General features: G+C 42.9%; 1 protein-coding gene across 22 annotated transcripts in view; it reads left to right on the top strand.

Moving 5' to 3' along the window:
• The first annotated feature begins 270 nt into the window (after nucleotides 1–270).
• LOC115171500 (glycine-rich cell wall structural protein 1.8) overlaps nucleotides 271–13,859 on the top strand; it is a 28,847-nt gene continuing 15,258 nt past the window's right edge. For 17 of the 22 annotated variants that reach the window (XM_029728408.1, XM_029728396.1, XM_029728405.1 and 14 more), the window contains exons 1-15: nucleotides 271–458; nucleotides 2,361–2,405; nucleotides 2,907–2,972; nucleotides 3,071–3,109; nucleotides 3,723–3,791; nucleotides 4,005–4,091; nucleotides 4,188–4,220; nucleotides 4,524–4,565; nucleotides 5,213–5,263; nucleotides 5,690–5,740; nucleotides 8,435–8,485; nucleotides 12,125–12,175; nucleotides 13,312–13,362; nucleotides 13,502–13,546; nucleotides 13,698–13,748. In XM_029728408.1, coding sequence (XP_029584268.1) covers nucleotides 392–458; nucleotides 2,361–2,405; nucleotides 2,907–2,972; nucleotides 3,071–3,109; nucleotides 3,723–3,791; nucleotides 4,005–4,091; nucleotides 4,188–4,220; nucleotides 4,524–4,565; nucleotides 5,213–5,263; nucleotides 5,690–5,740; nucleotides 8,435–8,485; nucleotides 12,125–12,175; nucleotides 13,312–13,362; nucleotides 13,502–13,546; nucleotides 13,698–13,748 — 799 coding nt within the window. In that variant the 5' untranslated portion in view covers nucleotides 271–391. The remainder of the gene's footprint in view (nucleotides 459–2,360; nucleotides 2,406–2,906; nucleotides 2,973–3,070; nucleotides 3,110–3,722; nucleotides 3,792–4,004; nucleotides 4,092–4,187; nucleotides 4,221–4,523; nucleotides 4,566–5,212; nucleotides 5,264–5,689; nucleotides 5,741–8,434; nucleotides 8,486–12,124; nucleotides 12,176–13,311; nucleotides 13,363–13,501; nucleotides 13,547–13,697; nucleotides 13,749–13,859) is intronic. The other 5 variants (XM_029728391.1, XM_029728390.1, XM_029728387.1 and 2 more) reach the window with 5 other exon arrangements.

Raw genomic sequence — 13,859 nt, 5'->3', positions numbered from 1 at the left:
CACCTCTTTGAAGCATTGTCTTATCCCGCTCATCACACACAAATCACATTGCCATGTTAATATACTGGCTGGCAGCCCTCCAGCTGATCAGCAGCCTGATGTGGACTGTCTTTAGATAGGCAGCGGTGGACCTGACTGCCTGTCCAGAGAGAGAGGGAGAAAATGGGGCAGGTGCTTCGGTGCAGCAACGGCCAATTGCAGGGTAGAGGGCAGGGCTGGTCAGGGGGATGGTATCAAAACCAGAATCGTATTTAAGGCGTGGGCAAACACTGGAGCTGTCTACTTGTGCTGTGCCCCTGTCCAGCCGGCCAGTTTCTCTCTCTCTCTCTCCTTGTCTGTCTGTCTGTCTGTCTGCCTGTTTTTCTCTCTGCCGGACCAGGTCTCCTCCACCATGCTGGTAAAAGCGGTCCTTCAGACCTCGCTGGTCCTATGGCTGGCACAGCACACACTACAAGGAGGTAAGAGACATAACCAAGACTATCTGTGTGGAGGATAGAATGGTTGATGGAAGAGGGATGAGAGGAATGTGGAAGAGGGATGAGAGGGAATATGACAGAATATGAGAGAAAGTGAGAACGTTGTCTAAAGGATATAGATCCCAGGTGAGAGAAAGGAGAGAGATAAGAAGTCAGGCCCACATGTGTGTGAGGATTGGGAAGGATAGAAAGAGAGATTAAGACATGCCACCATCATTTCTTAAATTGTAGAGTTGGCACATCTGAAATGGTATTTTTAATTAATAGTTAGAATTAATGTTGGAGTAGTTTCAAGACTGTCTTTGTAGAACATTATTATAATAGCATTCAGACGCATTACATTGTGTTGTGAAACACTGTACAGTAGGTGTCAGCACAGGACTGCTTGTTACCACCTTAAATCTTCACTGTTGGACTTAAATGTTTAAATGTTAATTATTTAGTAGTTTATAGTAGTTTCCGAAGATATTGTATTGTTCTGTAAATTATGGATTTGCTTGTTTCTCAACTTAGATAAAAAAAATAAGAATATTTAACAATTGTAGTTTGATTACTTAAGTGGTTATGCATGTATAATATCCATATTATATTCATATATAAAACGTGAACTATTTTTGTTGTTGTTGCATTGTGGTCCACATTTAGTTACCTATTACGCACAACTTGCAACTTCCATAAAAAACTTGCCAATCTGAATTGTCCAAATTAAATTGAAATAACATTTGAAATGTAAGATATGTTTAATATAACATTATTTCCCTAGTTGTGAAATTCCTTTGACACATGTAGTTAAATTCTCTTCTAAAAAAAGAAGCTCTAAAATTCACAGCGAAAATCAGAAAATAATTGCCAGCATAATTGATATAATTGAATAGTTGGGGATAAAATAAAAACAATTTAAAATTGTATGGAACATTTAAACAATTCAGAGTAACTACTTTGTTTTAAACCCTGACAACATGCATTTCATGTTTCTGGTGACTTTATCTGAGAGGTCTGGAAGGCCTGTCAACATACAGATGTTGGATCTTTATTTGAGTCAGCTTGCTACAGCAGGAAAATAATCCTGCAACAACAGGACATGTGAATTATTATGTGGATTATAATGAATTGATATTTTCCTGGGAAAATCAAGTCTGAAATTTCAAAGTGAAAATTACAAACCTCAAATACACTACAAGTTTCACATTTCATGCATTGCAGGACATTTCTCCTGCAACATGGGGATCCAATTAAGATCCTACACCTGTACAGCTGAGTGACAGATAGCTGTAGACATGTTGCTAAACTATCAGGAATCAACTTGGATATCATGCTCAGATATCTCTGCAAAACCACACAACTGACATTTATGTGTCAAATTTCCAATGGCCGTGTCAGATCAGGGAAGAAAATGGGCCTACGTGGTCCTTGCTGCCTGGATCTCAGTGAAATGGACCTGCTCCAAGTCTGGTGACCCCGCTAAACCTCTGTAGTTTCATCTCTTCTGATTGCTTTGAATCAAAGCATGGGAAGGTGAGGTGGCAGCAGTGGTCCAAATTTGACAACCTGTTGTGAAAGAAGCCTTTACAACCTGCACACAGTCCCTCCTTTTTGTCTGTCTCTCCACTCCATCAATGGAGATGTCTGTTTCTCTTCCCTCAAGCTGCCCAGTTGGAGCTGAGTTTGCATGGGATGGGAGTGAGATGTACGCTACTCATCATCCGATGACATCATTTAATATTTAATCAGCTGTAGTGTTTCAAATGCTTACGTTATGGATGGTGGAAGACTGGCACTGGCCAACAGGAAACGATGAAGGCCTTCAACTCTCTCCAAACCACAGCATAGCAGCATAGCATACTTCATAGAGTGATTTGCAATTCTGTTTTTCGTCTCTATTAGGAGTGAAACCTCAAAGTGGCAGTATGGGGAAAATGCTACCCAGGGGTAAGTGCAATTATTAGTCTCTGTATGTCTGTCTGTCTGTCTCCCCCACCCCCACATCTCTCTCTCTCTCTCTCTCTCTCTCTCTCTCTCTCTCTCTCTCCCTCTCTGGGTGCAGGGATGAGAGGTGTAAAAGCTGGAGGTCAGTGGAACTTCCACCAACATTTCTGAGCCCCTAACAGATTATGTCTTATCTCAGACTGCACTCAATTGACCCGTCATGAGCATGGTCTAAACTAATTTGCTCAACTAAATATAGCTTCAGATTAAGTTGTCTGGCATTTTTAGAATTAATTAAAAACTGAAAGTGGTGCAATCGTCAATGAGAAATCTGACTGAGATTCTGTCTTGCAATGCTCATCCTCCTTATTAATGATTTAATATAGACTCATATGATGCAACGTTTAGAGTTTTTTCCCACCATAGAGAAACGTGCTCCGCTATGGTGCTCACTGATCACTGATGTCTCATATCTCCCTGTGGTGTCTTGTTGTGGTCTTCCAGGGGCTGGTGCTCTTGGGATACAGGGAGGCTACGGAGCCAAGCCCGCCAAAACCGGAGGAGCGGGGGGTAATATTGATTGCCATATTTATATTTTTAGTGCTGCCAATCATCATTCATAATTGAATTTATGTACCATCATGACCTGTCTTTCTAATGAATCACAGGTGGTCGTTATCCAGGGGGGGCTCAGCAGCTTGGAGGAGGTGAGTTTCTCAAAGATAGAGCTAAACCACGTACACTGAGTCTACTGTACCAAACATTAGGGACCCCCCCCCCCCTCAGAACAGCCTCAATTCGCCTGGACATGGACTCTACAAGGTGTTCAAAGTGTTCCACAGGGATGCTGCCCATGTTGACTCCAATGTTTCCCACAGTTGTGTCAAGTTGGCTGGATGTCCTTTGGGTGGTGGACCATTCCTGATACGTGAAAAACCCAGCAGCGTTGCCGTTCTTGACACAAATCAGTGTGCCTGGCACCTACTACCATACCCTGTTCAAAGGCACTTCAATCTTTTGTCTTGCCCATTCACCCTCTGAAAGGCACACATACACAATCCATGTCTCAAGGCTTAAAAATCATTATTTAACCTGAGGCCCCTTCACCTACACTGATTGAAGTGACTTTAACAAGTGACATCAATAAGGGATCATAGACTGACCAGGTGAATCCAGGTAAAGGCTGTGTCAGGTGTTCTTAATGTTTTGTATTCTCAGTGTAAGTATTCTCTGTTTGATTCAGCTTGTGTTTATCTACTCTGTTTAATGTGTTATTTGTGTGTATCAATCTGTGACATGTCTCCACTGTCTTTCCTAAAGGGGGATACAGAGGCCCAGGAGGGGCCGGGGGTAGGGGAGGATATGGTAACGGAGGCCAGGGAGGCTATGGTAATGTCTACTACTTTACTTAACAAACAGTCTCTGAACAAGGCTTGTTAAGAGGAAATGTCTTAGTAACTGAGATTTACATGAAATCCACAATGGCTATATGCCAAAAATGTCTAACTCTTGCAGCAGTTTTCCTTGTTGATTTAAATATTCATTCATTTATTTTAATAAATGTCTACATAATATGACTTCTTCCCATTTGTCTGATTGTAGGTGCTGGTCTGGGAGCAGGAAATGGCCAAGGAATGGGGACGGGAGCCGGACTGGGCTCACAGGGTGGGAAACCACGTGGAGGTGGAGGTGAGTGAGACATTCAGGACAAGAGATGTTTTATTCCAAAGTTTGTACTAACAATGCTGAGTAAACATCATCTGTCTGTGTGTCTGTGTTTGTCAGGATACGGTGGTAATGGCTATGGCACACAGCCAGGTACGTGTTTGTTCTGTTACCTGGTATTTGTTTGTATAAAACACACAATATTTAAGATCCTCCAGTCCGTCTCCTCTGTCTCTGTCTGTTGGATCTAATCATAGTTAAGTTGAATTTGTGCCATTGTCTGTGAGTGCAGATTGGTTCTCATCTAATAAACCAGAATGTGACCTTGGAATAAAATAATAAAAACTCCAGCAGTGGTGATTTAAGCTTTCTGTTTGTGGTTATGTGGTTAAATGACATGATGTAAAGAGTTATGTGTTGCATGTCCGTTGACCTTGCTACTTGTCTTGTTGCTAGGTTACGGGCCTGGAACTGGAGCCAGAGGCTATCCACGACCAGGTAAGCAGCCAATCCCTGCTGGCCTGAACCATCTAAAGGCCAATACTATGGCCTACTATTTTACAAGCCAGGGTTCATATCTTTTACAGCTCACACCTCAAGCACTTCATTCATTGAACAAACTGTCAATCCCAATCAATAAATCAGTGGGAATTTCCATATCACGCACCTTACAAATTGTCATCTGCATACTGTACACTGCACAGTGTACATTAGCCAGCCGGGTCCTACATAGACACCAAGCATCTGTAAACTGGCTTTACAGATGTAGGATCTTCATTTGCAAAATTTGAGTTTTAAAAGATTTTCCACTTTGAAATTTCAGACTTAATTTGCCCTAATGAAAAATGTATCAACCCCTACATAAATGTCCATTAAACTGACTGGTTTTGTTGGGGATTTTTTAATAATGTTACTTAGATTGATGCACAGGTGCGTCAATTTACTCTTAAAGATGAATTCTAATCACATAATAATTCACATTTCCTGTCGCAGCAGGATTATTTTCCTGCTGTAGCAAACTGGCTGAAATTAAGATCCTACATCTGTACAAGCAATGTGGTTGATTGCTGCAAAGCCTCTGTACCTCATACCCTGCATGTGGAGTTTGATAATTCCAGTTGACAGTGCCCCTTTGCAAACATTAGGTGCTGGAGCTGGGTATCCCAATGGACAGGGATCTAAGGGACCAAAACCGGGTAAACTTTCCAATCCTGCTGTGTCCGTCCGTGTCCGCATTCATGTTTGTTTGTTTTTACCTGCGTTTTTCAGTTTGTGCCTTCATGTCTGCTCTTCGTGTTGCTGTTTTCAATCTCTTCTGTGTAATCAGTATTCATGCCTTTTGCTGATTCAGTCAGACATGGTGTAAATGCATGTTGTTTGCTCAGTGCATTAACAGGTGTCTATCTACTTACCATCAATGGTTGTCTTTATTGTTCGGCTGCCAAATTCTTTCAAATGGGCAGCCATATATATTTAGTTGTGGTGTGATTGGAATTGTGTTAGTAGTGAAGTATGTAAGTGGGTGTGTCCGTGTATGGTTATGTTCGTGGATCAGAGCATCGTATCTGCATGAGTCCGTCCTATAGTCACCAGTGTTGAGTAATCACTATTGTGGTCTTCAGGATATGGTGCAGGAGCTGGAGTGCCCAATGGACAGGGTGCTAAACCCAATGGTAAACATCTGCTACCCTGTGTGTTTGTCTGTCTATGTGTGTCTTTGTCCCAGTTTCTATAAAGGTGCATGTTGCATGTAGACACATTATGCCACAATCATGATAGCCAAGGACCTGCTGCATTGCCAGATGTGAAGGGCCCAAAAGCCCTTGTTCTGTTGTTCTTCAAGCACAGGGAGTCGAAAGCTATGGACCTGCAGCTCCACTGGGAAAGGAAGCTAAGAGTTCTGGTCCTGTAGCTCAGCAGCCACAGGGGGCCAAAGGTTTTGGACCGGCAGCTCCAAATGGCAAAGGGGTCAAAAGTTCTGGTCCTGTGGCATCCCATACACCGGAGGCTAAAAGCTTAGGACCTCAGATACCCATTAGGAAAGAGGGCAAAAGTCTTGGTCCTGCTGCTCCAGAACCACAGGGAGCCAAATGCTATGGACCTGCTGCAGTGGCAGATCGGAAGAGGGGTAAAGGTCAAGGTCCAGTAGCTCAGCAGCCACAGGGTTCCGAAGGTGTTGGTTCTGTGGTCCCAGAGTCACAGGCGGCTAAAAGTCTAGAACCTCAGGTGCCTGTTGGGAAAGAGGGCAAAAGTCTTGGTCCTGTAGCACAGGGAGCCAAACACTATAGACCTACGATACCAGATGGACAGGGAGCCAAACACTATAGACCTACGATACCAGATGGACAGGGAGCCAAAAACTATAGACCTACAATACCAGATGGACAGGGAGCCAAACACTATAGACCTACGATACCAGATGGACAGGGAGCCAAACACTATAGACCTACGATACCAGATGGACAGGGAGCCAAACACTATAGACCTACGATACCAGATGGACAGGGAGCCAAACACTATAGACCTACGATACCAGATGGACAGGGAGCCAAACACTATAGACCTACAATACCAGATGGACAGGGAGCCAAAAACTATAGACCTACGATACCAGATCGACAGGGAGCCAAACACTATAGACCTACGATACCAGATGGACAGGGAGCCAAACACTATAGACCTACGATACCAGATGGACAGGGAGCCAAACACTATAGACCTACGATACCAGATGGACAGGGAGCCAAAAACTATAGACCTACGATACCAGATGGACAGGGAGCCAAAAACTATAGACCTACGATACCAGATGGACAGGGAGCCAAACACTATAGACCTACGATACCAGATGGACAGGGAGCCAAACACTATAGACCTACAATACCAGATGGACAGGGAGCCAAACACTATAGACCTACAATACCAGATGGACTGGGGCTCGCTAGAGACTCCTCTTCACCTGCTGTTTTTTGTTTTCAGTCATCCCATTGTTAGTTGTCAACTGGGATGCATATCATCTTTTTTTTTTATTAATTTTTTTTTTTTTTTTTTTTTTTTTTTGTCATTTAGCAGACGCTCTTATCCAGAGCGACTTACATGTCATACATTTGTTTGTAATTTTTTTTCCCGTACTGGCCCCCCGTGGGAATCGAACCCACAACCCTGGCATTGCAAACACCATGCGTTGCAAACACCATGCTCTACCAACTGAGCTTCAGGGAACACCATCTTCAAGTTGTTTGTCTATGGTTTCCTTCCAAAAGTGTTTGTGAATGTTGCTCTTCATCTAATTACAATGTTTTAAATCTTAAAATGTATCTCAATCAGTGACTAACTCCAGGTGTTCATAGAAACCTGTCTTTAGTATGTCCATATCAGCTGTCTGTGCTTGCTAATGAATTTGGTATGGTGTTTTTTTCAAGTGTCATTTTAACATGTTATCTATGTTGTCTCTCCAGCGTCTTTGTCGTCCAATGTCTTTTAATCTTCATATGGGATGATTTGAGCGTGTACACTTCACTTACGCCTCAAATGAGTTCTCATTTACATTAACAGCCTTGATTTATCAGAATGAGTAGTTCTTGATTTAATATATCCAGATTGGAAAAGTATTTCATTCAGTTGTGACAAAAAACTTGAAGTGACCTTCAATTAACATTTACTTGACTTCTTAGCTGAACATGTTGATGTGTAGTGAAGGTATGTGAGTGTGTGATAAAATGTGTATAGATTTAGCAGGTGGAAACTTGTGGAATAGACACCGGCTGGAATGCACTTTTAACCAATCAGCATTCAGGATTAGACCCACCGGTTGTATAAAATGTGTATATACTGTACCTCTACTGGTTGTTTAGGGACTGGTGATGTTGGAGCAGAGCAACCTATTGAACAGGGTGCTAAAGGCAACCGTGTGTTTGCCTGTCGTCCCAACTGTAGCTCAGTGTGTGTGATCCTGTCTGTGTCTGTGCCCTGGTGTCTGTTCTATGTATCAGTGTTGCGCCACAGAGGACGGCTTGGTTCATTCAAAACTCTGACTTACATGCTAATCCGAATTCATCCCCCCGACTCTGACAGTCTAAATATAGAGTCTCTGCTACATTCTCAGTTTAGCTTCCGTTTAGAGTGAGTGTCACAGTTTAATAGTGAACACTGCTTGTTGCGTGCTGGGGTGTTCAATATGCTGGGTCATATTGGGTACTGAAGTATATGTATTGTTCATATTAGTTGCAGTACAAGTGTCGCTAAGACAGCATGCCCATGACTAACGTACAGATTCAACAACTTGTCAATATGTTAGCTTTTATGTCACGTGTTTGGTCTGTTTTTATATATTTTTGTACCTAATGAGTCATTGTTATGGTCTTCAGGATATGGTGCAGGAGCTGGAGTGCCCAATGGACAGGGTGCTAAACCCAATGGTAAACATCTGCTCTATCTCTATCTCTGTGTGTCTGTCTCTGTCAAAAGTTTAAACTCTAACAGCAGGAAGATATGACGTTACAGTAAATATATTATAATCAGATAGCTGCTGAGCACCCTGTTTTAGGTTGTGTTGAATAACCAGTATTATGGTCTCTAGGAAGTGGTCCAGGATGTGGAGTGCCCAATGGTCAGGGTGCTAAACCTAAACCCCATGTTGAACCTCTGTTACTCTGTCTGTTGTTACTCTGTCTGTTGTTACTCTGTCGGTTGTTACTCTGTCTGTTGTTACTCTGTCTGTTGTTACTCTGTTGTTACTCTGTCTGTTGTTACTCTGTTGGTTGTTACTCTGTCTGTTGTTACTCTGTCTGTTGTTACTCTGTCTATTGTTACTCTGTTGTTACTCTGTCTGTTGTTACTCTGTTGGTTGTTACTCTGTCTGTTGTTACTCTGTCTGTTGTTACTCTGTTGTTACTCTGTCTGCTGTTTCTCTGTCTGTTGTTACTCTGTCTGTTGTTACTCTGTCTGTTGTTACTCTGTCTGTTGTTACTCTGTCTGTTGTTACTCTGTCTGCTGTTACTCTGTCTGCTGTTACTCTGTCTGTTGTTACTCTGTCTGTTGTTACTCTGTCTGTTGTTACTCTGTCTGTTGTTACTCTGTCTGCTGTTACTCTGTCTGTTGTTACTCTGTCTGTTGTTACTCTGTCTGTTGTTACTCTGTCGGTTGTTACTCTGTCGGTTGTTACTCTGTCTGTTGTTACTCTGTCTGTTGTTACTCTGTTGGTACTCTGTCTGTTGTTACTCTGTTGGTTGTTACTCTGTCTGTTGTTACTCTGTCTGTTGTTACTCTGTTGTTACTCTGTCTATTGTTACTCTGTTGTTACTCTGTCTGTTGTTACTCTGTTGGTTGTTACTCTGTCTGTTGTTACTCTGTCTGTTGTTACTCTGTTGTTACTCTGTCTATTGTTTCTCTGTCTGTTGTTACTCTGTCTGTTGTTACTCTGTCTGTTGTTACTCTGTCTGTTGGTACTCTGTCTGTTGGTACTCTGTCTGTTGTTACTCTGTCTGTTACTCTGTCTGCTGTTACTCTGTCTGTTGTTACTCTGTCTGTTGTTACTCTGTTGTTACTCTGTCTGCTGTTACTATGTCTGTTGTTACTCTGTCTGTTGTTACTCTGTCGGTTGTTACTCTGTCTGTTGTTACTCTGTCTGTTGTTACTCTGTTGTTACTCTGTCTGTTGTTACTCTATTGGTTGTTACTCTGTCTGTTGTTACTCTGTCTGTTGTTACTCTGTCTGTTGTTACTCTGTCTGTTGTTACTCTGTTACTCTGTCTGTTGTTACTCTGTCTGTTGTTACTATGTCTGTTGTTATTCTGTCGGTTGTTTCTCTGTCTATTGTTTCTCTGTCTGTTGTTACTCTGTCTGTTGTTTCTCTGTCTATTGTTTCTCTGTCTGTTGTTACTCTGTCTGTTGTTTCTCTGTCTATTGTTTCTCTGTCTGTTGTTACTATGTCTGTTGTTACTCTGTCTGTTGCTTCTCTGCCTGTTGTTACTCTGCCGTCACTCTGTCTGCTGTTTCTCTGTCTGTTGTTACTCTGCCGTCACTCTGTCTGCTGTTTCTCTGTTGTTACTCTGTCTGTTGTTACTCTGTCTGTTGTTACTCTGCTGTCACTCTATCTGCTTTTTCTCTGTCTGCTGCTTCTCTGCCTGTTGTTACTCTGTCTGTTGTTACTGTCGGTTGTTACTCTGTCTGTTGTTACTGTCGGTTGTTACTCTGTCTGTTGTTTCTCTGTCTGCTGTTTCTCTGTCTGTTGCTTCTCTGTCTGTTGTTACTGTCGGTTGTTACTCTGTCTGTTGTTACTCTGTCTGTTGTTACTGTCGGTTGTTACTCTGTCTGTTGTTACTCTGTCTGTTGTTACTATGTCTGTCTGCTACATACAGTACTGCATGATGCTGGCATTTCTGTATGATATTGCCCTTCTGACAAATATCACACTCTAGTGTGTGGATATCAGCTGGTAACCTGCTATGATCTGTTAGGGATTTTTAAGTACACTGTTGCTGTACATTTTGACTGGATGCCTAACTTCCCTATTGAAATAGTTTTATTGTTGCTTTTGTGGTATTTGATGCAGTTTTACGCAGTGTTCAGACATGCATTCTTTAAATGGTATGTGGTAGTTACTAACCAGTGTTGTGGTTTTCAGGATATGGTCCAGTTGCTGGTATTCCTAATGGTGCTATACCCAGTGGTGCTAAACCCAGTGGTGCTAAACCCAGTGGTGCTAAACCCAGTGGTGCTATACCCAGTGGTGCTAAACCCAGTGGTGATAAACCCAGTGGTGCTAAACCCAGTGGTGCTATACCCAGTGGTGCTATACCCAGTGGTGCTAAACCCAGTGGTGCTATACCCAGTGGTGCTAAACCCAGTGGTGCTAAACCCAGTGGTGCTAAACCCAGTGGTGCTATACCCAGTGGTGCTAAACCCAGTGGTGATAATCCCAGTGGTGCTATACCCAGTGGTGCTATACCCAGTGGCGCTAAACCCAGTGGTGCTAAACCCAGTGGTGCTAAACCCAGTGGTGCTAAACCCAGTGGTGCTATACCCAGTGGTGCTAAACCCAGTGGTGCTAAACCCAGTGGTGCTATACCCAGTGGTGCTAAACCCAGTGGTGCTATATCAAATCAAATCAAATCAAATTTATTTTTATAGCCCTTCTTACATCAGCTGATATCACAAAGTGCTGTACAGAAACCCAGCCTAAAACCCCAAACAGCAAGCAATGCAGGTGTAGAAGCACGGTGGCTAGGAAAAACTCCCTAGAAAGGCCAAAACCTAGGAAGAAACCTAGAGAGGAACCAGGCTATGAGGGGTGGCCAGTCCTCTTCTGGCTGTGCCGGGTGGAGATTATAACAGCACATGGCCTAGATGTTCAAATGTTCATAAATGACCAGCATTGTCAAATAATAATAATCATAGTAGTTGTCGAGGGTGCAACAAGTCAGTAACACTAGAGTAAGTGTCAGTTGGCTTTTTCATAGCCGATCTTTGAGAGTATCTCTACCGCTCCTGCTGAGAGTTGAAAACAGCAGGTCTGGGACAGGTAGCACGTCCGGTGAATAGGCCAGGGTTCCAACAGGTCTGGGACAGGTAGCACGTCCGGTGAACAGGTCAGGGTTCCATAGCTGCAGGCAGAACAGTTGGAACTGGAGCAGCAGCACGGCCAGGTGAACTGGGGACAGCAAGGAGTATAGCACTATACCCAGTGGTGCTAAACCCAGTGGTGCTAAACCCAGTGGTGCTAAACCCAGTGGTGCTATACCCAGTGGTGCTAAACCCAGTGGTGCTAAACCCAGTGGTGCTAAACCCAGTGGTGCTATACCCAGTGGTGCTAAACCCAGTGGTGCTAAACCCAGTGGTGCTATACCCAGTGGTGCTAAACCTAGTGGTAAACCTCTGATACCATCCCTAAATGTCAGAGTCTCTATCTCTATTTCTCTATTGCTGTATCTTTCATTACTTGTAACAGAACTCAATGGTCATTGATAATATCTACAGAGATAACCATTGTTGAGTAACCAGTGTTGAGTAACCAGTGTTGAGTAACCAGTGTTGAGTAACAGTTGTTGTGGTCTTCAGGATATGGTCCAGGAGCTGGAGCTCCCAAAGGTCAGGGAGCCAAAGGCAATGGTAAACCTCTGATACCTTGTATGTGTTTACGTCCGTCTTCACTGTTTGTCTTTCTATCTCAAAGTTGAGGTTGAGCTTTCTGGTGCATGTTGTGTGGTAATTCCAAAGTTTGTAGCATATTATGCATGCATGTCTGTGTTGTATGGTACTCTATCTTTAGAACAAAATTGGTGATATGTTAATGAACACAACCAGCTAGTGTTCAAATCAAAATTGTATTTGTCACGTGCTTCGTAGACTAAGAATGAAATGCTTACTTACGGGCCCTTCCCAACAATGCAGAGAGAGAAAAATAGAAAAATAATAAAACAAGGATTAAAAACACTATGAGTAACGATAACTTGGCCATATACACAGGGTACCAGTACCGAGTTGATGTGCAGGTGTCCGGGGTGACTAGGCGACAGAACAGATAATAAACGGTAACAGAAGCATATGTGATGAGTCAAAAGAGTTGGTGCAAAAAGGGTCAATACAGTTAACCCAAAGCTACCCAGACTAACTATTTATCTAACTATTTATCAGTCTTATGGCTTGGGGGTAGAAGCTGTTCAGGGTCCTGTTGGTTCCAGACTTGGTGCATCGGTACCACTTGCCATGCAGTAGCAGAGAGAACAGTCTATGACTAGGGTGGCTGGAGTCTTTGACCATTTTTATGCCTTCCTCTGACACCGCCTGGTATAGAGGTCCTGGATGGCAGGGAGCTCAGCCCCAGTGATGTACTGGGCTGTATGCACTACCCTCTGTAGCGCCTTAAGGTCGGTGTTTGCTAGATATTTGTGCATGGCTATAAGCTATGTGATGAAATACTAGGATCAATGGCAGAATGTGCTGTGCAGGTGGTATTGATCAATTGTCTATAAGCAGTGTTGAGTAACAGTTGTTGTGGTCTCCAGGATATGGTCCAGGAGCTGGAGTTCCTACTGTATCTGGTGCTAAAAATGTTAAACTTTTGCTACCCTGGAGTTGTTTCTGTTTCTATGTTTATTTCCCTGTGTCAGAGGTGATCTGCACACTCTCACTGTATTGCATGTTTGGTGATACCAATATGAGTAGGTCTTTGTCAATTTTTGTGTCAAGACCATTTGAATAGATTTGAGAATGTAGCGATAAGTATCAGTTGTTGTGGTCTCCAGGATATGGTCCAGGAGCTGGAGTTCCCAGTGATCAGGGAGCCAAAGGCAATGGTAAACCTCTGATACCCTGTCTGTTTGTCTCTGTCAGTCTTTGTGCATCTTGTCTGTCTGTGTCAAGGGCAGCATGCATTGTGTTTGCAAATGATTTTGATTTATGTTTTGTTGTTGTAACAACTGTTGTTGGTTCCAGGATATGGTCCAGGAGCTGGAGCTACCAACGGTGCTAAACGCAATGGTAAACCTCTTTCTGAGTGTCACGGGTCTATCTCCATCTCTCTTTCTTTGTTGCTCTCTTATGATAAGATACATCACTTCTGTTTATAATGAGTACAGAGCCAAGATGAATTGAGTAACAAGTGTTCAATAATAGTTGTTGTGGTCTCCAGGATATGGTCCAGGAGCTGGAGTTCCCAGTGATCAGGGAGCCAAAGGCAATGGTAAACCTCTGATACCCTGTCTGTTTGTCTCTGTCTTTGTGATGCATTGCTGCATGTCTGTAACCTCAACTGTTTGTTACAATTAGCATATTGAAACCTTTGACATATAGA

The sequence above is a fragment of the Salmo trutta genome, chromosome 32 (genome assembly GCF_901001165.1).
Source record: "Salmo trutta chromosome 32, fSalTru1.1, whole genome shotgun sequence".
NCBI lineage: Eukaryota > Metazoa > Chordata > Actinopteri > Salmoniformes > Salmonidae > Salmo > Salmo trutta.
Note: the sequence above shows the minus strand (reverse complement) of the source record. Positions and strands in the feature narration are given on the sequence as shown.